The 26,144-nt window shown below is 51.6% G+C and overlaps 1 protein-coding gene across 1 annotated transcript in view; it reads right to left on the reverse strand.

Moving 5' to 3' along the window:
• The window catches only part of comtd1 (catechol-O-methyltransferase domain containing 1), a 50,244-nt gene that overhangs the window by 14,987 nt on the left and 9,113 nt on the right, over positions 1–26,144 (reverse strand). Inside the window, exons 4-5 of the mRNA XM_038782940.1 lie at positions 21,744–21,862; positions 12,677–12,731 (exon numbers count right to left, since the gene is read on the reverse strand). Coding sequence (XP_038638868.1) covers positions 12,677–12,731; positions 21,744–21,862 — 174 coding nt within the window. The remainder of the gene's footprint in view (positions 1–12,676; positions 12,732–21,743; positions 21,863–26,144) is intronic.

Here is a 26,144-nt window from a genome sequence, read left to right on the forward strand (position 1 = left end):
TTAGCAGAGGGATTGAATTTAAGAGCCGTGAGGTGATGATGCAGCTGTACAAAACCTTGGTCAGGCCACATTTGGAGTACTGTGTGCAGTTCTGGTCACCTCATTTTAGGAAGGATGTGGAAGCTTTGGAAAAGGTGCAGAGGAGATTTACCAGGATGTTGCCTGGAATGGAGAGTAGGTCATACGAGGAAAGATTGAGGGTGCTGGGCCTTTTCTCATTGGAACGGAGAAGGATGAGGGGCGACTTGATAGAGGTTTATAAGATGATCAGGGGAATAGATAGAGTAGATAGTCAGAGACTTTTTCCCCGGGTGGAACACACCATTACAAGGGGACATAAATTTAAGATAAATGGTGGAAGATATAGAGGGGATGTCAGAGGTAGGTTCTTTACCCAGAGAGTAGTGGGGGCATGGAATGCACTGCCTGTGGTAGTAGTTGAGTCGGAAAATTTATGGACCTTCAAACGGCTATTGGATAGGTACTTGGATTAGGGTAGAATAAGGGAGTGTAGGTTAACTTCTTAAGGGCAGCACGGTAGCATTGTGGATAGCACAATTGCTTCACAGCTCCAGGGTCCCAAGTTCGATTTCGACTTGGGTCACTGTCTGTGTGGAGTCTGCACATCCTCCCCGTGACTGCGTGGGTTTCCTCCGGGTACTCCGGTTTCCTCCCACAGTCCAAAGATGTGCAGGTTGGGTGGATTGGCCATGACAAATTGTCCAAAATTCTATGATTAACCTAGGACAAAAGTTCGGCGCAACATCGTGGGCCGAAGGGCCTGTTCTGTGCTGTATTTCTCTATCTATCTATCTATAATACGCCCGGGCCCTCTGTGCCCTGGGGAGAGGTTGCGCCTGTGAAGCGGTGTCCGCTACAGAGCACATGGAGCAACTCGTCAGAGACGCTTACGTGGCTGGGATGCTGTCCCCCGTGATCCGCCAGCGGATGCTGGAAAGAGACGAACTCAGTTTAACGGAGACACTGACTCTCTCCGCCTCCCTGGAGGTCGCAGATCAAAGCGCTCGCACCTATGACCCTGGCCAGGCCGCCTCCTGGCACGCTTCCCACCAGCTACCCACCGCTCCCGGCCTCCCTCAGGCTTGTGCCGCGGGGCGCCCCGATAAATCCGCGGGGCCCCGCTGCTACTTTTGTGGGTACGCTAAGCACCCTCGCTCGCGCTGCCCAGCCCGCTCCGCCCTCTGTAAGAGCTGCGGGAAGAAGGGCCACTACTCCACGGTCTGCCAGGCCAAAACGCTGGCTGCAGCGCTTCTGGAAGCTGCACAGCACTCTCCCCCCCTCCCCCAGGCCTCTGCAAACGGCCTGTGTGCCTCCCTCTCTCCCCCAGGGCCGCCCCAGCTGCTCCCGACTCGCGCCCCGCCGGCCGACATGCGTACCTCCCCGGCCCCTCCAGGCCTCTGCCTGCCCGCCGCGCACGTTTCTCCCCCCCGCCCCCGGGCCCCGGCGCCCGACCGGCTCGCCTCTCCGGGCCCCCCGGTCCCTGCCTGCCCGCAGCGCGACTCGGCTCCCCCCCCGCCCCCGGCCCCCCGCACCCGGCCCGCGCGCCTTACCTCCGCCCACAGCTGATGCACCTAGCCGGCGTCCTGGAGCCGGCTTCCGCATCCCCACAGCTGATGCACCTAGCCGGCGTCCTGGAGCCGGCTCCCGCATCCCCACAGCTGATGCACCTAGCCGGCGTCCTGGAGCCGGCTTCCTGGAGCCGGCTCCCGCATCCCCACAGCTGATGCCGGTCACTCACCTCTTGGAGCCGGCCTGCGCGCCTCTCCGCTCACAGCGCCGGGAACGCTAGCTCCGCCTCCAGCGGCCACGAGGGCTTCCTGGGCGCCGCCATCTTGGGGTGCCGACCCCACGTGCGGGTCCTGGGCGCCGCCATCTTGGGGCCCCTACCCCACGTGCGGGTCCTGGGCGCCGCCATCTTGGGGAACAGACCTCACCTGGGGATCCTGGCCACCGGCTTCCACATCTGCCACGCAAGGTCCCTCCAGCATGGAATCGGACAGCGACAACGGATTTTCTTCACGGCTCGCGGCCGTTCACCCCACATATGGATCCTGGCCACCGGCTTCCACATCTGCCACGCAAGGTCCCTCCAGCATGGAATCGGACAGCGACAACGGATTTTCTTCACGGCTCGCGGCCGTTCACCCCACATATGGATCCTGGCCACCGACTTCCACATCTGCCACGCAAGGTCCCTCCAGCATGGAATCGGACAGCGACGACGGATTTTCTCCACGGCTCGCGGCCGTTCAACTCGACCAGTCTCATCCACGCACGCTCGCCACAACGACTACGCTGATCCACCTCAACGGCCACAAGACGGACTGCCTGCTGGACTCCGGGAGCACGGAAAGCTTCGTTCACCCTGACACGGTAAGACGCTGCGCGCTCCCTGTCCATCCCGTAACACGCAAAATCGGTTTAGCCTCAGGTTCGCACTCCGTCCACATCACCGGGTGCTGCATCGCGGACCTCACGGTCCAAGGGAAGGTTTTTAAAAATTATAAATTCCTTGTCCTCCCTGACCTTTGCGCACCGGCACTCCTAGGACTGGACTTCCAGTGCAACCTGCAGAGCTTGACTTTTCAATTCGGCGGCCCTATACCCCCCCTCACTGTCTGCAGCCTTGCGTCCCTCAAAGTGGACCCTCCCTCCCTGTTTGCTAACCTCACCCCCGATTGCAAACCCGTCGCCACACGGAGCAGACGGTACAGCGCCCAGGACCGATCCTTCATCAGGTCCGAGGTCCAGAGGTTGCTGACGGAAGGGGTCATCGAGGCCAGCAACAGTCCCTGGCGAGCCCAAGTGCTGGTGGTCCGGACGGGGGAGAAAAACCGGATGGTCATCGATTATAGCCAAACCATCAATCGGTTTACGCAACTGGACGCGTATCCTCTCCCCCGTATCTCTACCATGGTAAACGAGATCGCGACATACAAGGTCTTCTCCACTGTGGACCTTAAGTCCGCTTACCACCAGCTCCCCATCCGCGCGAGTGACCGACTGTACACCGCGTTCGAGGCTGACGGGCGCCTCTACCACTTCCTTAGGGTTCCATTCGGTGTCACGAATGGGGTCTCGGTCTTCCAACGGGAGATGGACCGAATGGTCGACAAGTACGGATTACAGGCTACCTTCCCGTACCTTGATAATGTCACCATCTGCGGCCACGACCAGCAGGACCATGACGCCAACCTCCAGAAATTCCTCCAAACCGCAAAACTCCTTAACCTCACGTACAATAAGGATAAATGCGTGTTTAGCACCGACCGCCTAGCCATCCTCGGCTACGTAGTGCGTAACGGAGTGATAGGCCCCGACCCCGAACGCATGCGCCCCCTGATGGAACTCCCTCTCCCCAATACCCCCAAATCCCTCAGACGCTGCCTAGGGTTTTTCGCATACTACGCCCAATGGGTTCCCAACTACGCGGACAAGGCCCGTCCCCTCATGCAAACCACGACCTTCCCGCCGTCGACGGAGGCCTGCCAGGCCTTTAGCCGCATCAAAGCGGACATTGCAAAGGCCACGATGCGTGCCATCGACGAGGCCCTCCCCTTCCAGGTCGAGAGCGACGCTTCAGAAGTAGCTCTGGCGGCCACCCTGAACCAAGCGGGCAGACCCGTGGCCTTCTTCTCCAGAACCCTCCAGGCTTCCGAACTCCGCCACCCATCTGTGGAAAAGGAAGCCCAGGCCATAGTCGAAGCCGTGCGACATTGGAGGCACTATTTGGCCGGCAGGAGGTTTACCCTCCTCACAGACCAACGGTCAGTAGCCTTCATGTTTGATAATGCACAAAGGGGCAAGATCAAAAATGACAAGATTTTACGGTGGCGGATCGAGTTGTCCACGTACAACTATGATATCTTGTATCGTCCTGGGAAGCTCAATGAGCCTCCTGATGCCCTGTCCCGCGGTACCTGCGCCAGCGCGCAGATAGACCGCCTCCGCTCCCTCCACGCAGACCTCTGCCATCCAGGGGTGACCCGCCTACACCACTTCATTAAGGCCCGCAACCTGCCCTACTCCATCGAGGAAGTCAGGTCAGTAACCCGTGACTGCCACATCTGCGCCGAGTGCAAACCGCACTTCTACCGCCCCGAGCGCGCACACCTGATCAAAGCATCCCGCCCCTTCGAACGTCTTAGCATTGACTTCAAGGGGCCCCTTCCCTCTAACAACCGCAACATTTACTTCCTGGCGGTTATCGACGAACACTCCCGCTTCCCCTTCGCCATTCCCTGTCCCGACATGACCACATCGACCGTCATTAAGGCCCTACTCTCCATCTTCTCACTGTTCGGCTACCCCGCGTACATTCACAGCGATCGGGGGTCCTCATTTATGAGCGACGAGCTGCGTCAATTCCTGCTCGACAGGGGCATCGCCTCTAGCAGGACGACCAGCTATAACCCCCGGGGTAACGGACAGGTCGAGCGGGAGAATGGTACCATCTGGAAGACCATACTACTGGCCCTCCGGTCTAGAAATCTCCCTATTTCCCGATGGCAAGAGGTGCTCCCCGATGCACTGCACTCTATCCGCTCACTCCTCTGTACTGCAACTAATCAGACGCCTCATGAGCGTCTTCTTGTTTTCCCCAGGAAGTCGTCCTCCGGATCCCCTCTCCCGACGTGGCTGGTCACCCCCGGACCCATCTTGCTCCGGAAGCATGTGCGGGTGCACAAGTCCGATCCGTTGGTGGAGCAGGTCCAGTTACTCCACGCTAACCCGCAGTACGCGTATGTGGAGTACCCCGACGGTCGGCAGGACACGGTCTCCCTCCGGGACCTGGCACCCGCCGGCGTGCAGCCCCCCCCCCACCACAGACCCCCCCTCCCCTTTTTCACCCCAGCACCCCACTCAGCTTCCCCATCCCTCATCCATGGCGTCTCCGCGGCCAGCTCAGGTGACGGAGACTACTCGAGGTCTATCGCTCCCGGACTCCAGGACATCAGCAGGACCATCAGCCGATCCGACGACACCTCCTCCACTACGGCGCTCGGCCAGGACGTCAAGGACCACCAAACGACTGATCAAATCCATCTAGAGTTCTACGGTCCCATGGACTTCCTTTTGTAAATATTGTTATGTCTCCCGACGGCTACTCATATCATCAGTTCTTCCCCCCCCCCCCCCCCCCCCCCCCCCCCGCCCCCCCCGGGTCTCGTTCACACCCCCCCCCCCCCCGGGTCTCGTTCACACCCCCCCCCCCCCCCCCCCCCCGCCCCCGCCTTCCTTCTCCATAAGGGGTGAATGTGATGATATGATCTGCATACCCGTCTGCCATTGGGCCAGAACGTCGGCTTACCATTGGCCCTGGTCGGTCATGTGCCTCTCGACCGATTGGCCGAGAGGCTGAGTTAACCACGCCTCTATCAACGAGGTATAAATGCTCAGAAGCCTGACGATCGTTCCTTTCCACTGTAGACGATCGCCAGGCTGTGTTCTAGTTAATTAAAGCCTGACATTGCCTCGCGTGCAATTGATGGTGCATCAGCACTCAATACACTCGACCTGCGTGACCTGCGGGCAATGCGAGACATAAAGGGCGTGTTCTACCGGCCTCGTTCAGCCCGAGTCAGTGGCCTCTCGCAAGATTTACGACGCTCATCACACCTTGTGAGATCTAACGAGATCTTGTGAGGCATCGCGATCTGGGGCAATTGGCAAATTGGGGCGTTGGAGAAGGTGTCTGGAGGCTGGGTGGGCGGGGGGGTTGGGGTGTGGTGGGGGGGGGGGGGGCAGTGGTGTGGGGGTGGCGCGCTGATCTCTTCCTGCACTGGTGAGCTGAGCTCATTAGTGCAGGAAATGAGTCTAAGTGGGGCCTTGATGGGGCCTACCTCGCTGAAGCCCGAAAAAGAAGCAGAGTCCTGTTTAACAGCGGGGTCGTTGTTGGCGCTGCAGGCATCAGGAAACACACCGCTAAACGCACACAAAATGGGACTCTTGTCTTTTTAAAAAAATTAAATCTCACCCAAAGGATGGAAATTATCGGTTTGCTTTGGTTTCATTGGGCAGCAATTAACTATATTTGAGACGGCTCCTCTGAGTGAGGACGCACTGTTTGCAGCTGCTTTTGTGTTGGTGACACAGGGATTGTTGGAAATCCATAGAGGCTTACATACTCGGGTGTTGCCGCAGTGAGATGGCTGACAGCTGGGCTGTACCATCCAAGGGCAATATGGCCCAGAGCAGGATGAGACTGTTGTAAGGTGACGAGAGTTAGAAAGTGTGGTGAATCATAATAGCATAATTCACACAGTTATCACACATGTTGTACCATGCCTCTGTAAGCTCGGCACACAAGCAGTTGCGCGGCTCTGCCCCTAGGGGGAGATGTACTAGGAATGTATGGGAGTTTGTACTGGGCTCCACCCGTGGCTCCGCCCATGACTCCTCCCCCCCACTGGGTGTATAAAGCTTGGCAGTCGGAGCCTGCCTGCCAGTTCATCTAGAGTTCATCTCATCACAGGCAGGCTCTGTTGTAAGACGATTAAAACTACTGTTCACTTCTAACCACGTGTCGCGTGAATTGATGGTCTCATCAGAAAGCTACAAATGTATTTTGTGCAAACTGTTTTCTTCTTGAAGTCCTTGATCCACCAGCACCCCCCCCCCCCCCCCCCATATAAAAATGGTGCCTTCCATACTCTGCAATGTCCACCCACTGGATTGCTGTTTTTCAGCAATCACGCCGAGGGGTTGTTTAGCACAGGGCTAAATCGCTGGCTTTGAAAGCAGACCAAGCAGACCAGCAGCACGGTTCAATTCCCGTACCAGTCTCCCCGAACAGGCGCCGGAATGTGGCGACTAGGGGCTTTTCACAGTAACTTCATTTGAAGCCTACTCGTGACAATAAGCGATTTTCACTTTCACTAAAGAGTTATTGATACTTTGAAAAGTTGATCCCACGAGAGACTGGAATGAGGAGCAAGAATTATCTTTTCTCCAATGGGTGTATGTCTGTAGGAACCCTCATTTAAGTTGTGTGCAAATGAAGTTAAAAGCTAGCCAGACCCATGCTAGCCTTTATTCTGGGGAAATGCTGACCCGAAGCATGATTAATAAATGTTCCACTGTTAATGGAGACAGTCATTTACTTGTGACCTGTCATTCATTAGGAAAATCTTGGCTCATTCGAAAGCTCAGCTTCAATTACCATTTCTTTCAGATTGCTACCAAACGCAGCCAAGGATTTATTCAGTAATATTGCATTGCCTTAAAAGCTGCCGACACTAAGCTGGTTAGCACATAATCATCTCTCATGCTGGCCTCATTCTGTCCAAACAATGGATAATATGATTACGAAACCTATTTAAAGAGTTCTCCCATCTCTTGACTAGTCTTTAATGTATACTGAAATTAAAAGAAATTAATAAGCAAGCGTTTGAAATATTAATAATGGTTGTGGACTGGTCAATCACACAAGGAGGCCAGAGAACTTAGAGACCATAGGCAGCCCGAGATTGGGGACCTGTCTCACAATGCTATTGGTGATCGCCAAGACAAGCCCGTCTTCTACAGCTGACTGCAAAATCCAGACAAACGTCTGTCAAGGACACGACGACAGGTCAAAGGTCAGACTTTAACAGCCACTGAAACATGTTTTTCAAGCAATTCAGTGGGTGGACATTGCAGAGTATGGAAGGCACCATTTTTATATGGGGGGTGCTGGTGGATCAAAGACCTCAAGGAGAAAAATCACATCGAAGGAAGATCCTCTTTGAAAATCACCACTGTGATTCTGTAGGTTATCAAGGGGGGTGGTCCTGTGGGGCAGTGCGTAGCGTCCCCTGCCCCTGGTCCAGGACTTGATGGCCACAGAAGGTTTGCTCGTAATGTGGCGACAAGGGTTGACTATCACCCTGTGAATCCTTCCAATACACCTGACGCCAGGTGGCAGAGGGCAACGACAAACCACTACATTACTTTGAGAAGCATAACCATAGCCCAATCCTTGGCAGTCCATGGTCATCAACACCTTCTTAGGACATGGTATCTGAAAGAGGAGGAGGGCGTATAAAACGTTTGCCCTCACATGAGACTTTGGGAAAGGTTCAAAAGGATCCCAAGCAAGAAAGGCCTTACTTAGACAGGCTGCATATTTTTACTTTAGAAATAATAGACTCTGAGGAGATCTGATGGAGGATTCAGATTCTGAACGTACAAGACAACATTGACCGATCATTTAATTTAAACAGGTTAGGGAGGACCAGGTCCATGCATAGTTAGACAAGGGCGGAACTAAGACAGATGAAGGTGTTTCTTTTCCCAGAGGATAATTCCCTGAGGAAATAAGTTGCACACTACTTAAGAAACGGCAGCTGGAGCAGTTTCTGGCAGTGACAGATATTACTGAATGCAGAAAAAAAAACCAGGTGGAAGCCCAAGTTAAATGGATCGTGGTACGGTCTCCAGGACGATCTCTGATGGTCGATTAGCTGACTGCTGGTGCGCGGGGAAAGTTGTGGGACGTTTAAAAGGCATCGCAATGGGAACAGGGTTGGTTCGATGGAGCCGGTCTTTTCCTTTCCATCATTTTCTTATGGGATTGGAATCAAAAAGGTCATTCAATCGTCAGAAGGGTTATGGAGCACGGTAGCATGGTGGTTAGCATAAATGCTTCACAGCTCCAGGGTCCCAGGTTCGGTTCCCGGCTGGGTCACTGTCTGTGTGGAGTCTGCACGTCCTCCCCGCGTGTGCGTGGGTTTCCTCCGGGTGCTCCGGTTTCCTCTCACAGTCCAAAGAGGTGTGGGTTAGGTGGATTGGCCATGCTAAATTGCCCGTAGTGTCCTAAAAAAAAAAGTAAGGTTAAGGAGGGAGGGGAGGGGAGGGGAGGGGAGGGGAGGGGAGGGGGGGGGGGGGGAGGGGAGGGGAGGGGGGTTGTTGGGTTACGGGTATAGGGTGGATACGTGGGTTTGAGTAGGGTGATCATTGCTATGATTATGCTTCTCAAAGTAATGTAGTGGTTTGTCGGCGCCCCCCCCCCCCCCCCCCCCCCTCCCCCCCCCTCCCCCTCCCCCCCGGGCAATTCTCCGGCCCGCGATCGGCCGAAGTCCCGCCGCTGTCGTGCAGGTCCCGCAGGCCGCGAAGTCCCTTCGGCCCCGGCTGGCATGGCACCAAAGGCCTTTCTCGTCGGCCGGCGGGGCACCAACTACTCTGGCGCGGGCCTAGCCCCTCAATGTTAAGGCTTGGCCCCTAAAGGTGTGGAGACTGCCGCACCTTTGGGGCGGCCCGACGCCGGAGTGGTTCACGGCACTCCGTCCCACCGGGACCCCCCGCCCTGCAGGGTAGGGGATAATCCCGCCCCTGGTATACGTGTGTACCAGGACTTTACGGTGGAGCTGGCGAGGAGGTGGGCTGCTTTCACTTGGGTGAAGAGGGCACTGTACATTCGCAAGGTGCAGTGCGGCATTGTATATCCAGCGAAGCTGAGGGTGACGTACAAGCTCGAGGACTTTTATTTTGGAACGACAGAAGCAGCGGAGGAGTTTGTGAAGGCAGAAGGACTGTGGCAGAATTGAGAAATGGCCATGTGCCGATGTAACCTCATGACTGTATTTTCTTCTTTTTTTTTGTTTCACTGCGTGCGGGTGTATGGGCAAAAGGAGCTAATGTTGTATATATTTGGACAAGGGTAGTGATGGGACTTTCACTCGAAGTGAGGGCTCTTTGGGGTGTCGGTGGATATGCATGGTTTGTGTGATAAAAGGGGATTTCTGGGTTTTCCTAGGGCCGGGCAAGGGGGAAAAGGACCCGGGTGGGGGCCTCCACGCTGGCCGGTTTAAGCCGGCCAGTGAATGGGAGTGAGGTGGGGGAGGGGCTGCGGCCATCGGAGCCTGGCAGAACAGGGTCCAAGTGGTCGCCGGGGTGGAAAGTTGGGGGGAAGGAACCGAGGTTGGGGGAGGAGTTTTACAAGAGGCAGTGGGCGGGAGGAGTTGGAGAGGGGTGTGGGGGGGGGGGGGGGGTTTACAACTCTTGGGTATCATGTCTTTGAGGTTGGACACCGTTGAGTGGGGGGGGGGGGGGGGGGGAGTGGACTCTACGGTGACCATGGGCCGTCCCGGACCCTTTTTTCTTTCACTCCTTTGTTTTTTGTTTCCACGGTGGGAGGGTTTGTTTTATTGGATGCATATATTGACAGGTGGGCCGTTGTTTGGGGTGGTGGGAGGATGGGATCGTTGTTGTTGTCAAGGGGATTGATTTTGTATTTGTTACCATTTACTGTCTGTGGGTGGGGTGTAAATTTTGAAGGAAAATGTGAAAATGGAGAACAAAAACATTTTTTAAAAAACTCTGTCCTTGATATATAACCAGACAGATCCTGTTTTCCTTAGAGAGCCAATTTGAAAATCCAATAAACCAAAGCACCAGCTTGAAACTCAATTTGAATTTCCAAAAGAACCAGTTTTGATTAGTTAGGTTTCAGTATATGCAAAACACAAACACTGTTATTTGCAACGTAATTTGCAAAGGATTAATTTTGTCATTAGGACTGCAGCCTCGTCCCTCTGAGCACTTGAGGAATGAGATGGAAGGATGTTCTGTGTAATTATGCAGCTATTATTGAGACCTGCAGTGCCAGACAATCTTAACTCGCCGCACACATTAAAATAACAATACCCCGTTAACGGGAGTGGGAGCATTGAAAGATGCTGCGGTGTTTAAGCAGAAGCTTGAGGAACGGTCCAGTCAGAGCTTCACCGACAGCCAAAACCGTGAGCAACTTCTAAAGGGGAATAGGTGGCGCCTAGGCGAGGCCAGGGCCCACAGAGAAAAGCCACGTTTTACCAGATTGAACTTGATCTTTCCACAAATGAAGTCAAGTTAAAAAAGGAAGGGGCAGCGCAGTGGTTAGCCCTGCTGCCTCAGGGCACCGAGATCCCAGGTTCGATCCCGGTTCTGGGTCACTGTCCGTGTGGAGTTTGCACATTCTCGCCGTGTTTGCGTGGGTTTCGCCCCCACAGCCCAAAACGATGTGCAGATTACATGGATTAGAACATAGAACATAGAGAAATACAGCACAGAACAGGTCCTTCGGCCCACGGTGTTGTGCCGAACCTTTGTCCTAGATTAATCACAGATTATCATAGAATTTACAGTGCAGAAGGAGGCCACTCGGCCCATCGAGTCTGCACCGGCTCTTGGAAAGAGCACCCTACCCGAGGTCAACACCTCCACCCTATCCCCATAACCCAGTAACCCCACCCAACAGTAAGGGCAATTTTGGACACTAAGGGCAATTTATCATGGCCAATCCACCTAACCTGCACATCAGGTTTGGGCACATTTGGGCAGCAGGGTAGCATGGTGGTTAGCATAAATGCTTCACAGCTCCAGGGTCCCAGGTTCGATTCCCGGCTGGGTCACTGTCTGTGTGGAGTCTGCACGTCCTCCCCCTGTGTGCGTGGGTTTCCTCCGGGTGCTCCGGTTTCCTCCCACAGTCCAAAGATGTGCGGGTTAGGTGGATTGGCCATGCTAAATTGCCCGTAGTGTCCTAATAAAAGTAAGGTTAAGGGGGGGTTGTTGGGTTACGGGTATAGGGTGGATACGTGGGTTTGAGTGGGGTGATCATGGCTCGGCACAACATCGAGGGCTTAAGGGCCTGTTCTGTGCTGTACTGTTCTATGTTCTATGTTCTATCATTGGACTGTGGGAGGAAACCGGAGCACCCGGAGGAAACCCACGCAGACACGGGGAGGATGTGCAGACTCCGCACAGACAGTGACCCAAGCCGGAATCGAACCTGGGACCCTGGAGCTGTGAAGCAGTTGTGCTATCCACAATGCTACCGTGCTGCCCTTAAATTGGCCACGCTAAATTGCCCCCTAATTGGAAAAAATGAACTGGGTATACTAAATTTATTTTTAAAAGTTAAAAAAGGAAAGATTTTTCCTAATTTCCTGTGTTCCGATGTCCAGTTGTGTTGAGACCAGAACGATGATGTGGACAGCTGATGCTCCGACCACAACCGTCGATGCTACACAATTGCATCAGGAACCGATTTTAACTTGGCCATTTTTGAAAATCTGCTCTGCACCTGCTAATGGACGCTGACAGTTTTGAGATGGCGTCAGGTGCGAGAACTGGGGATGTCTGACCAGAGTCAGATATCCTCCATTTTAAAAGCAGCAACTCTGGCGATTTAACTGTTTCCATGGAATCCTGCACACGGAATCATAGATTGGTTCCGCCGCGCACAGGAAGAGCCCATTTGGCCCCTCGTGTGCTTGCCGGCTCTCCAAGAGAGCAGATGGGACCTTGATTGAGCCCCTCACCAGAAAGTCCCACAATGCAGCATTCCCTCAGAGGATCCCTGGGAGCGTCGGCCAGGATTTTGTGCCCAAAAGTGGGCCCTCAACCCACAACCCTTCGGACCCAAGAAGACGGCAAACGGCCATAGCTGACAAAGAGGGCAGAGAAGAATGATTTGCTTTAAAATGCTGGCGACGGGCCTCACGAGTCCAAAAGATAAACCCACAAGACGCATGAATAAATGATAACGCGAGTGCAGGGACGTTTGGACGGGTGAAAAAACTTCCTGCACTCAAGAGGTCAAATGGTACTGGATTATAATTCTGGTGCATAAATGCCAGAGTTAAAGAATTTATCATTATGTAGTTCCCATTTCTCATGCTTTACATGGACTTACCAAGTGTGTCAGCTGCTGGCTGAATCTGCAGGTCAATCTTATGCTCTACTCCAGCCTGCAATTAAATAAGGACAGATATTCACGTTTTTTTTTTTTTTAAAACAGCCCCACATAACCCAACATGAATTTAGTCACGTTTTCTTTGTCCTCAGTGAAATGTGGAGTTATCTGGGAGTGTTTCTAAACAGGCAGGGGAGTTAGCCACCCGTGAAGAATGAGCTTGGCTCTCCTCAGTGGGACCCGGGGCTTAATTCATCACAGGCCCCAAAGCGGCAGGGCTCATTAGTCAGGCTGACAGAACGAGGGCCGTCAAACTGCAGAGCACCAGCTTGCAGCTATCCGCATAACTAACGATTCACCGGGAAGCAACTAAGCCCACCCAAATCCACCTTGCTCTGGAGAGCAACCAGAAATGAGACGGAGATTGTCAGACACCAAGTACATTGTGACCTTGACCCCTTCCATTCACATGAGGACGATGAGCCGGATTGCCATAGCTGCTCGGGGCAACTCTGACTGGATTTTTAAATAAATGGCAGTCGGTTTCGGGCATTTAAAAAGACTCCCATGTCTCGCGCAGAGCCACACAATGCTATTTCTGACGATAAGGTGGTTAAACCTCATCCGGCTCAAACGTGGAGCTGGTGTAATGATAAGAATCGGGGCTTTTCTCCAGCAGACGGCACAATTTTAATTTCACCAGAGTGAAGTCAGGGCCTTAAACATTGGGCCAAGTGCAGGTGACCGTTTTACAGGCGTTCCACAGTCTACCAAATCGAGGCCCAGTTGGTGGGCAAGAAACCAGCAGTGTTCCTCATCGAACAAGCGCTGGCCATTAGCATGGTTCAGGAAAGGGCGTCCTTACCTGCTCCTGAAGCAGATGTTAAGTCCCGTTCTTGCATATGCAAAGGGCCCAACATGCGCTCAAGGTCCCCTGCGTCAACCTTGGCTTGTTCTGAGGCTCTGGCAGCCATTTTAAGAAACCAAGGGTGCCACAACGCCAAGAAACTTCACTGAATTGGGTGATCATGGCTTGGCACAACATTGAGGGCCGAAGGGCCTGTTCTGTGCTGTACTGTTCTATGTTCTATGTTCTATGAATGTAGGAGAGCTACTCGCGATCTCACATGAAAGGTTTTGACTGCTGCTTCTGACAACTGCCTTGCCCCGCCCCCACCCTGGATCATGGACTCCAGGATGCTCTCCAATGTTCCCGATGGCAGGTGTGTCCAGATCCAGGGGGGACAGTCTGAGGATACGGGGTAGACTATTTGGGACAGAGATGAGGAGAAAAGCGGGATTAGGCTATTGAGTTGGATGATCAGCCATGATCATAATGAATGGCGGAGCTGGCTTGAAGGGCCGAATGGCCTCTATGTTTTCTATGCCTCTCCACCCTTGACCCTTGAACTGTGAACCCTTTTGCCCTGACCACTGCCCCCCTCCTCCCCCGCCACCCCCCCAACCCTGAGGTCAACTGTGCCTCCCAATAGCTCACCTGAATTTCTAGGTCATAAACTTCGAAGACTGAGTGCAAATAATCAGGAAGAAAGGAAAGGGTAGGAAAGAAAGACGGAGAGAGAGAGAGAAGAAACGCAAGTTATTTGTACAAATCCTTCATCATTTTCGATTCATTTTGTTTCCCAAGTGTTACGTTTTTTGATAAAAAAAAGAGGTCCACAAATTGAATCACAGCAATTCAAAACTAATTCAAAGCTGCTTCTGTTTATTCTTGTCATTACAGCGCAGGTCAGTAAAACAAGAAAACTCCAATGAAGCAATTCCTTCCTCAGCCCTTCACCTCTACCCTTCTCCGGCCCCCGGGGCATCACAGAAACAGAAAACCAAGATTGCCAGAGACGTGGCGCGGAGTGAGTTATTGGGAGCTGTGGGCTGTCAAATCCCTGGGTGCTGATGGGCCTTCCCAGAGGGTGTTCAAAGAAGTAAAGTGAGTGAGCGAACTGAATGGTTAAACGGTCGCGCGTGTTCACGCATTTGAGGAGTCTGAAGATGGATGTTGTGTTTGTACAGGAGACGCCCCTGAAGGTGGAAGGCCGGACCAGGCTGAGGAAGGGATGGGTGGGGTTCCACTCGTTTCTGGATATGAAGACGATGGGGGGGTGGGGGGTGTTGGTTAACAAGAATGTCGATGCCAAGCTGTTGGCGAAGGTCCTTGCATCGCGATTGAGGACTGTGTGCCAGGGGTGATTGGGGAGGATCAGGTGGGTGTTGCGAAGGGAAGGAAGTTGTTGGCGAATGTGCGGACGTTACTTAATGTGATTGTGATACCCTCGGAGAGGCAGGAGGTAGAGGTAGTGGTGGCGAGGAACATGGAAAAGGCTTTTGATGGGGTGGAGTATGTGTATTCGTTTGAGGTGTTGGGGAGGTTCGGGTTTGGGCAGGAGTTTGTGGATTTGGTCCGGATGCTGTACAAGGCGCCGATGGCGAGTGTGTGGACGAATCGAGTGAGTTTGGGGTATTTTGGGCTGCACCGCGGGCTGAGGGAGGGGTGCCCACTGCCCCCGAGAGGCATGCCGAGATTTTGCTATATATGGATGGCTTATTATATATTCGTACCCGATGGGCAGCATGGGGGAGGGGGGGGGGGGATTATGGAGATCTTGCGGGAATTAGGCCAGTTTTTGAGATATAAATTCAACATGGGCAGCACGGTAGCACAAGTGGATAGCACTGTGGCTTCACAGCGGCAGGGTCCCAGGTTCGATTCCGGCTTGGGTCACTGTGCGGAGTCTGCACATCCTCCCCGTGTGTGCGTGGGTTTCCTCCGGGTGCTCCGGTTTCCTACCACAGTCCAAAGATGTGCAGGTTGGGTGGATTGGCCGTGATAAATTGCCCTTAGTGTCAAAAAAAGGTTAGGAGGGGTTATTGGGTTACAGGGATAGGGTAGAAGTGAGGGCTGAATGGCCTCCTTCTGCACTGTATGTGCTCTGTTCTATATAGTCCGGACCCCATGGGCAGCATTGGGGGGGGGGGGGGGGGGATTATGGAGATCTTGAGGGGATTTGGCCAGTTTTTGGGATATAAATTGAGCATGGGAAAGAGCAAGGTGACCCCGATCAATGCAGGAAAGGAGATTTGGGGAGTTGCCATTTAGGGTGGTGGGGACGAGCTTCAGGGACTTGGGTATTCAGGTGGCGCGGAGCTGGGCCCAACTGTGTAGATTGAACTTGGCTCGACTGGTATAAAGGAGGATTTTAGGAGGTGGGGCGTTTTGCCGCTGTCACTGGCTGGGGCGGGTGCAGACAGTGAAAATGACGGTGCTGCCCGGGTTTCTGTTTGCGTTTCAGATCCTCCCTTTCTTTGTCCCCAAGTCCTTTCTTTTCGGAAAGTCAATGTGCTTGTCTCGGAACTCGATATTTCTGTGGGTGGGGAGGCCCCCGAGTGCGGTGGACTTATTTGGAACGGGGACGGGGATGGGAGAGGAGGGGGTTGCTTTCGCTGAATTTGATAAATATTATTGGCCGGCAAATATTGCGACGGTGAGGAAATGGGCCCTGGGGTAAGAGGTCGGTCTGGGGGCTTTGTTGTTGGCGCCTTTGCCGTCCTCACCGGCCTGGCTCTCCGTGAGCCCAGTGGTGGTGTCAGCTTTAACGGTGTGAGGGGCAGTATCGGCAGCACTTGGGGTCGGAGGGTCTGCGGCAACCTTACGTTTGTGCCGGCGGGGCTGGACGCCAGGTTCTGGGGGGGGGGGGGGGGGGGGGGGGGGGGCGGCAGCAGGTGGGGATTGAGTATTTCAGGGACTTGTTTATAGGGGCTGGAGGAATTGCCTGAGTTTCCCAAGGGGGATGGTTTAAGGAACCTGCAGGTTTGGGATTTAATGAGGAGAAAGATGCCGTGCTTCCCGGGGTTTCAGGACAAGCTATTATCGGAGGACGAAATAGGGGAGTAGAATGTGTCGGATATTTATAAGGAACTGATGGAGGGGGTCCTCCGGGGGAGGATATTAAGCGCAAATGGGAGGAGGAGCTGGGTGTGGCCTGGGACGTGGGTGGAAGCCTTCCAGAGAGTGAACGCATCCTCATCGTGCACGAGGTTCAGCCTCATTCAGATGTTCTGGGCCAGGGTGTAGAGAACCCCAAAGTGTATCATGGAGTTCACCTGACCCACAATAGATTGTGGTATGGGGAGCACACGGCCCACTCTACAGGTGTGGTACAGCAGAAATGGAAAAGTACTTTTTAAAGCAAAACAATGTTTATTTTATGAACTCGAGTTAACCTTTTTAAAACATACAGTTAACTGTTATTAGTTTTAAATCACCAGGATCGATTTACAGTCTTTAGATTACAGAGAGAGAGACTCTAATACACCTTCTGGCTGTGACTGCAGCTATCCAGCTCTGAAAATGAAACTAAAACACACCCTGCAGCAAACAGCCTAAAACAAAAGTAAAAAGCTGACAGCCCAGCTCCACCCACTCTGACATCACTGCAGTAGTAAACACCCATTTCTTAAAGGTACTCACGACAGATACTTATATACACACCCATTTATAAACACCTATTTCTTAAAGGTACTCACGACAGATACTTATATACACACCCATTTATAAACACCTATTTCTTAAAGGTACTCTCACATGACAGTTTAAAGTGGTGCATAGGGCCCACATGATGGTGGTGAGGACGAGCAGCTCCTTTGCTGGGGTGGAGGATAGGTGTGGGCCGTGCACGGAGGGGCCTGCAAATCATATCCACATGTTCTGGCCGTGTCGAAGATCGAGAGGGTTCTGGGGGGGTTCTCGGTTTGGTGGTGTTTCCGAGTCTGGAGGTGGTGATGTCATGTGTTGGAAGATCTGGGGGTCCAGGGGGGTGGAGTAGATTGCCCAATGTATTGGCCTTTGCCTCCCAGATAGCTTGGAGATGGAATTTGCTTGGGTGATGGGGCTCGGAGCCGCTGAAAGCGGGGATGTAAGTGAGCGACCCAGCAGAATTCCTGATGTTGGAGAAGGTTACGTTTGCTCTGCGGGGGTCAGTAGAGGGGTTCGCCTGGAGGTGGAAACCACTCATCCATTTTGTCAAGGAAAATTGAGGGGTCGATAAGGGGTTGGGGTTTTTTGGGGGTAAGGGGAGTAAAATGGGGAAGGTGGGACATGGTGGGGTGTTGGCGTCGGGCGTCAGGAGGGTTGTGGTTGCTTATTGGGTTGATGTGTTGTTCTTCTGATATTCTGTGTTAAATGCCTTGAATAAAAATATTTTTAAAAAGAAGTGGTTAATGAGATAGTTGATGCATTGGTTTTAATTTTCCAAAACTCCCTAGATTCGGGAAAGGTCCCATTAGATTGGAAGATACCAAATGTAACTCCATTATCCAAAACGTAAGAGAGACAGTAGGCTAAAAACTACAGACCAGTTAGCTTAACATCTGTCAGAGGGAAAATGTTAAAAGCTATTCCTAAAGAGGTTATACCAGAGCACTTAGATAAACTCAAAGTAATCAGATAAACTCAAAGTAATCAGGCAGCATCAACATGGTTTAGTGAAAGGAAAGTCATGTTTTTCCAACTTGTTGGAGTTCTTTGAGAAAGTAATATGTGTTGTGGATAAAGGGGAACCTGTAGATGTACTGTTCTTAGATTTCCAGAAGGCATTTGATAAGGTGCCGCATCAAACATTACTGCGAAAAATAAAAGCTCACTCAGTCACCTTATTTAAGGAAGGATGTAAATGCATTGTAAGCAGTTCAATGAAGGTTTATCAGACTTGTAGCTAAGATGGGTGGGTTGTCTTATGGGGAGAGGTTGGACATGCTGGGCTGTGTCTACTGCAGTTTAGAAAAGTGAGAGCTGACTAGATTGAAACAGAAGATCCTGACGGGTCTTAATAGGATCAATGTCTAGAGGATGTTTTCTCTTACAGAAGAACCTAGAACGAGGGGTCACTGTTTAAAAATAAGGGATCGCCCATTTAAAACAGAGATGAGACAAAATATTTGGAGCTCACTTTTTTTAAAGGCGGTGGAAGCAGAGTCTTTGAATACTTTTAAGAGAGAGGTGGATAGGTTCTTGTTAAGCAAGGAGGTGTTAGGTTATCGGGGGTGGGCGGGAGGCAGATTTGAGGTCACTATCAGATCAGTCATGATTTATTAAATGGCGGAGCAGGCACGAGGGGCATGACCTTGTTCGTATGTTATTTAGAAAGCACAAGTAAAGAACTTAATAGTCCATGGTAAGTAGAAAATGAAAATCGTTTATTGTCACGAGTAGTCTTCAATTAAGTTACTGTGAAAAGCCCCTAGTTGCCACATTCCGGCACCTGTTCGGGGAGGCTGGTACGGGAATCGAACCGTGCTGCTAGCCTGCCTTGGTCTGCTTTCAAAGCCAGCGATTTAGCCCAGTGAGCTAAACCAGCCCCTAGAATGGGTTTGGCTTCCGTTTAAAGGGACTTCGTTTTACAGTACATCTCAACACACATGCGTCTTACTGAAATTTAAGGGAATGATAACACTTTAAAATAAGAGTTGGAAGAGCTCAGATACACAGATCTTAAAAAGTGGTCATATTTTCATCCCTGTTTGGTTTCCGTCTGCAATAATGGACAGATTTTAATAAAACCTGGTACACAGAGAGGGTTATGGCTCAGGGAAGAACTGATTTGTTATTGGTGAAGATGCGGATTCAGATCAGGATACGGGAATTTTAAAAAACAAAGATCTGTTAACAGAGGGGAGAGAGGGCAAATTGTATCTATTTTTTTTTGAAGAATGTTGTGGGTTGTTTGATTTAGAATAGTGATTATTTTAGAATGTTGTGAAGTTGTCATAGCTGTCAAAATGAGATCAGAGTTTTCGGAGCAGGTTGTTTGATGTGGATTGCCCTGCAGCCCCCGCCAGGAAATGGAAGCTCTGAATGAAAAGATTTCCTTTTCTTTTTTTTTTTAAATAATTTTTTCCAATTAAGGGGCAATTTAGCGTGGCCAATCCACCTACTCTGCACATTTTTGGGTTGTGGGGGCGAAACCCACGCAAACACGGGGAGAATGTGCAAACTCCACACGGATAGTGACCCAGAGCCGGGATCCGAACCCGGGTCCTCAGCGCCGTGAGGCAGCAGGGCTAACCCACTGCGCCACCGTGCAGCCCCGAAAAGATTTCCTTTTCAGCTTTTGAAGTTACAGAGCGTCAGCCAGGCAGCGAAAAGCCTCAAGGAAGAGCTGTGTCATTGTAATATTAACCTGTTAACTGCCTCGCTGTCCAGCGTCGGATTTGGAGGACTACTCCAATGATGTACTGGGGAATTCCTCTGGGAAATTCCCAGATAAGGATTTGCGGGGCAATTGTCCAGGAGCGGTAACTTACCCTTGGACAAATGCGCTACGTGTTAAGTAATGGGTTAAGAGACATTGCAATTAGTTGTCTCATTTATGTTAAGTGTTCAATGATTGACACTGATTTGTAAAGGGGCTTCAGGTGGACTCTGGAGCTGCTGATGATCTGTAGAGTTCTGTGCAGAGTGAGTTTGAACCATTAAAGGTGTGTTGGTGAAAAAGGAGTTGAACTCTTGCCTCTTCATACCACAGCATCTAATACATGTTAATACTACGTTGGGAACCATCTGACAAAACAATTTATATTGTTATCTTCGGATGTTTCTGCCAGTGTTACACTAATGGTTAAGAAATAAAAGCACTTCTAACTTCAGCGTAACTATTTACAGGACCCAGGCCAAGCCCCGCACGGGTCACCCCCAACTTCACGAAGCCCCGGAGATCTCCCCACTTCGCGACCCCCAACTGAGCACTCCACAACTCACGGTCTTCCCCACCACAGGATTCCACCCCCCCCCCCCCGCCTTGACCAGACCCTCACCCTCCCGCCCAAACCCCCATCACCCGGCTCTCAGCATCCTTCTTCAACCTGGCCCCAAACCCCTGACCCAACATCCCCCTGACCGTCACACCCCTGACCGCACACACTCCCCCCTCCACCCGCTCCCTCTCCCTACACCCAGCACCCAATGTCCAAGCTGTCACCCCACTGATGTCCAACCACACTCCCCCATCGATGTCCTACTACCCCACACAGTCTGAACCCCCCTGAAAGTCTGTACCCCCACACGAAAGTCTGTACCCCCCCTGAAAGTCTGACCCCCCCAATCAAAAGTCTGTACCCTCCCCCAAAAGTCTGAGCCCCCCTGAAGATCTGAGCCGCCGCCCCGAAAGTCTGAGCCCCCCCCCCCCGAAAGTCTGAACCCCCCAATCGAAAGTCTGTACCCCCCCCTCCCCCCCGAAGGTCTGAGCCCCCCTGAAGATCTGAGCCCCCCCCAAATCCCAACCACTTACCTGAGGCATTTACCTTTTTCTCCGGCCTGTTAGTTTCAATGGGACCTTTAAACTCAAGCTGCTTTTAGAGCAGCTAGCGCTCTTCCTGTCTCACACTTGGGGGCTGGGGCCGGCATGAGAACATAAGAACTAGGAGCAGGAGTGGGCAATTCAGCCCCTCAAACCCGCTCCGGCATCAATACGGTCATGGCTGATCCCCTCTTAGCCTCAACTCCACTTTCCTGCCCGTCCTCCTTAGCCCTTCAACGCGTTACTAATTGTCTATCTCCTCAAATTGGCTCCATGTCCCGGCATCCACCACACTCTGGGAGGGGGTGAATTCCTCAGATTCACGACCCTTTGAGAGAAGCAATTTCTCCCCATCTCTGTTTTAAATCTGCTGCCCCTTATCCTAAAACCGTGACCTCTCATTCTACATTGCCCCATAAGGGGAAGCATCCGCTGTATGTCTGCTTTGTCAATACCTTTATCATTTTATATACCTCAATTAGATGTCCTCTCAATTTTTTAAACTCAAGAGAGTATGGGCCTAAACTCTTCACAAGACAAACCCCTCATATCTGGAGTCCACTTGGTCAACCTCCTGTGAACAGCCTGCATCCCTCCTCAAATCAGGGGACCAAAACTGTACACAGTACCCCAGGCTCGGTCTCATTAATGCCGTGTACAAAATAATTAATTGGAATTTGTGTTAGCTTAAAAACTGGCAAGACATCACTCATAAATGATACAACTAACCAATCAGTCGGACGGCAATCTTTCCTCACCTCCTTCCAAAATGGCGTTCCAACCTTGACAAATTCCAAATTGATATCACAGGCAATGACTTTTCCATCAGCTGGAATTGCAAGAGCCATGTTCAAGGTGTTGTAGCCGGTGTACACACCTGCAGAATCAAAACCAAGCCAAACATTTAATAATTAAACAAAAGAGAAGGGAAATGTTCAAACTAAGAACAGTTCACGAAGCTTGTTAGTAAAATCTGATTTGTCGCCTTAACAATCTTTATTGATGTCACATGTAGGCTTACATTAACACTGTAATGATGTTACTGTGAAAATCCCCTAGTTGCTACACTCCGGCGCCTGTTCGGGTACACAGAGGGAGAATTCAGAATGTCCAAATTACCTAACAGCACGTCTTTCGGGACTTGCGGAAGGAAACCGGAGCACCCGGAAGAAACCCACGCAGACACGGGGAGAACGTGCAGACTCCGCACAGACAGTGACCCAAGCCGGGAATCGAACCTGGGACCCTGGTGCTGTGAAGCAACAATGCTAACCACTGTGCTGCCGTGCTGCCCATGAGGTTACCACCGCAAATTTAAAAAATCAAATTAAAATTGGCCAGCCAGTTTCTAGATTTGCAAACAGCTCAGAGTATCGGCCAGGTCTTGGTGCATATTGGCACAGAATGCTTCGTTATCTGAGCAATCGCGAATGCTGCTGAACTTTGGGCCATCATCAACTAACAGCCCCATTTCTGACCTTACGAAGGAGGGGGGAGGAGAATGATGAAGCAGGTGAAGATGGTTGGGTCAAGGGTACTACCCGAAAAGTCTCCTGCAGTCATTCCTGGGACTGAGGTGATAGACCTTCAACAACCACAGGGTGGCAGGTGGCACAGTGGTTAGCACTGGGACTACGATGCTGAGGTCCCAGGTTCGATCCCGGCCCCGGGTCACTGTCCGTGTGGAGTTTACACATTCTCCCCATGCCTGCTTGGGTCTCGCCCCCACAACCCAAAGATGTGCAGGTTAGGAGGGTTGGCCACACTAAATTGCCCCTTAATTAGGAAAAAAAAATTGGGTACCCTAAATTTAAATTAAAAATAAAGACCTTCAACAACCACAATCAACCGCCGAATAACTCCAACCAGCGGAGAGATTTCCCCTGATTCCCCTTGACTCCAGTTTTGCTCGAGCTCCTTGATTCACACTCAATCAAATGCTGCCTTGATGTCAAGGACAGACACTCTCACCTCACACCTGGCATTCAGCTCTTTTGTCCAGACTGTAATGAGATCAGGAACTGAATCACCCTGGCATAGCCCAAACTGAGCGTCAGTGAACAGATTATTGCTCAGTAAGTGCTGCTTGATAGCACTGTTGAAGACCCCCCTTCCATCACTTTGCTGATGGTTGAGAGTAGACTGACCGGGTGGTAATTGGCCGGATTGGATTTGTCCTGCTTTTTGTGTACAGGACAGATTTTCCACATTGCCGCGTAGATGCCAGTGTTGCAGCTGTACTGGAACAGCTTGGCTGGGGGCGCGGCACGTTCTGGAGCACAAATCCTCAGTACTATTTGGGACCATAGCATTTCCTGTATCCAGTGCCTCCACCTGTTTCTTGATATCACATAGGGTGAATCGTATTGGCTGAAGACTGACATCTGATGCTGACTGATGCTGGGGACCTCTGGAGAAGACCGAGATGGATTATTCACTTGGAACGTCTGGCTGAAGATTGTAGCAAATGCTTCAGCCTTCATCTTCTGCACTCATTTGCACAGAGCTTTGAGACGGGCAGGCAATTGGGCCACAGGAGAACAAAAGATACAGGTGCGATAGGGGATGATGAGTTGGGGCAGGAATGCCTTTCACAACTTTCCAAGCACTTTGCAGCCAATGAAGTACTTTTGAAACGCGACAGGTCATCTGTGCACAGCAAGATCCCATTAGCAGCCACTTTGACTGAGGGATAACTAGTGGCCTGGAAGCCAGGGACCAAAGAACAAAGAACAGTATAACACAGGAACAGGTCCTTTGGCTCACCAGGCCTGTGCCGACCATGATGCCTGTCTAAAGTAAAACCTTCTGCACTTCTGTGGTACATATCTCTCTGTTCCCATCCTATTCATGTATTTGTCAAAATGCCTCTTAAAGGTCACTATCGTGCCTACGTCCATCACCTCCCCCGGCAGCGAGTTCCAGGGACTCACCACCCTCGATCTAAAAAAAAACTTGCCTCGCACATCTCCTCTAAACTTTGCCCGTCGCACCTTAAACCCATATTGCCTAGTAACTGACTTTCCACCCTGGGAAAAAGCATCTGACTATCCACTCTGTCTATGCCCCTCATAATCCTGTAAACCTCAAGCAAGTTGCCCCTCAACCTCCATCGTTCCAGTGAGAAGAACGGGTTTATCCAACCTCTCCTCATAGCTAATGCCCTCTAGACCAGGCAACATCCTGGGAAACCTCTTCTATACCCGCTCCAAAGCCTTCAATCACTCCCTTCTCTTCACCAAAGTAGCCCCAGGGGATCTACTATGTCTCCTTAGCAGAACAGGCATGGTCACGGTTTAACAGTTCATCTGAAAAACAGTGGGTTGGATTCTCCGATTTGAAGACTAAGTGCTGACTCTGGCGTGGGAAGTTTTACTCCCGAAAAAAACTGCACAAAAGCTGCATCGATCCACCGTCTGGTGGGAGGCTAGCAGGCACGCAACGTAAAGCCCCAGACTTTACCTGCGGATACGACCGGAGAACTGCCGGGTCCGTGGCCGCACGTGCGCACTGTGGCGACCCGCAGCGGCTTGCCGTGCAACATGGCGTCAGCCGCTCGCGGACCCGGACCCCAGTAACCCCCCTTGCCACGCCCGATCACCCCCCCCCCCCCCGCCAAAGCCCGCCGTGCCTGCGGAATGGCTCCTCCCCGACTGTGGCGGCTCTGGACGAGGTCCCCAGCTGCCACACCGGATTCCCGATTTAAAAAAAAAGCATGAATGACCCATGTCGTTGGGAACTCGGCCCATCGGGGGAGAGCCTCAGGTTGGGTTTCCTCCGGGTGCTCCGGTTTCCTCCCACAGTCCAAAGATGTGCGGGTTAGGTGGATTGGCCATGCTAAATTGACCGTAGTGTCCTAAAAAGTAATGTTAAGGGGGAGGGGTTGTTGGGTTACGGGTATAGGGTGGATACGCGGGTTTGAGTAGGGTGATCATGCTCGGCACAACATTGAGGGCCGAAGGGCCTGTTCTGTGCTGTACTGTTCTAAGTCTAAGTCTAAACGTCCTGAGGCCGTCCATATGGCGTGCGGCGTACTCCCCGAGTATGCCGTTGCGAATGCGGCACCGCCCCCAATTTTGGCACAAACGCAATTTCGGCATCAGCTTCCAGTGAATCCCGGCCAGTGTCTCCGATAGCGGTAGCACTCCCTCAGTACTGCACCGTAGTATCATCCTAGAGTTTTACCCTCACGTCTCTGGACTGGGACTTGAACTGACAACCTCCAGACCCAACACAGCCGCAATTAATATCAATGCCAATAAATTCTTAAAATGAGTGTTCTTTTTGTAAAGTTAATTGAATGCTTTCCAAGTACTTTATTCAACCCACTTGTCACACGGCAACTAAACCAGTTCACGATTGTATACATTTTTTGTCAATAAATTACAAACAATAGTTAATTAGAGCTCATGCTGCTTGACCGAATCGTATTCCATTACAGTTTGACAATGCTAACATTGCTGAAAAGGACTTTTGCTGACACATTCTGACATGAATCAATTCATAACAAAGTCCAGTTCGCATTAGTTATCGGATTTGAGCTGATTTTACTTTCAGACAATGTCCAATTATTCAGTCAAACATGGAGTTTGGATTGTGTGTGTTGCACAAGGCCGCTTCGAGGTAAAATTGTGTTTGTTTGAATGTTAGAGTCGCTTGTAATAATAATAATCATCTTTATTGTCACAAGTAGGCTTACATTAACACTGTAATGAAGTTACTGTGACAATCCCCTAGTTGCTACACTCCGGCGCCTGTTCGGGTACACTGAGGGAGAATTCAGAATGTCCAATTCACCTAACAAGCATGTCTTTCGGGACTTGTGGGAGGAAACCAGAGCACCCGGAGGAAACCCACGCAGACACCGGGAGAAGGTACAGGCATAGACAGTGACCCAAGCCGGGAATCGACACTGGGACCCTGGCGCTGTGAAGCAGCAGTGGTAACCACTGTGCTACCATGCTAAAGATGATGGGATTTGAGTCCCATGTTTCCATGTGTCCACAGGTTCCTCCCTGGCCGGAAAGGGGTTTAATTTTCACTGCTCGCCCCCGATGGATATTTATTTGGAAAAAAATCTTTTGAAGCCCCATATTAAACGCTTCTTTGATCCTCCTTGACCCACTGCAAACAAATAAGCTTGACCGGCTCCATTTTCA

Source organism: Scyliorhinus canicula, chromosome 22 (assembly GCF_902713615.1).
Source record: "Scyliorhinus canicula chromosome 22, sScyCan1.1, whole genome shotgun sequence".
Classification (NCBI taxonomy): domain Eukaryota; kingdom Metazoa; phylum Chordata; class Chondrichthyes; order Carcharhiniformes; family Scyliorhinidae; genus Scyliorhinus; species Scyliorhinus canicula.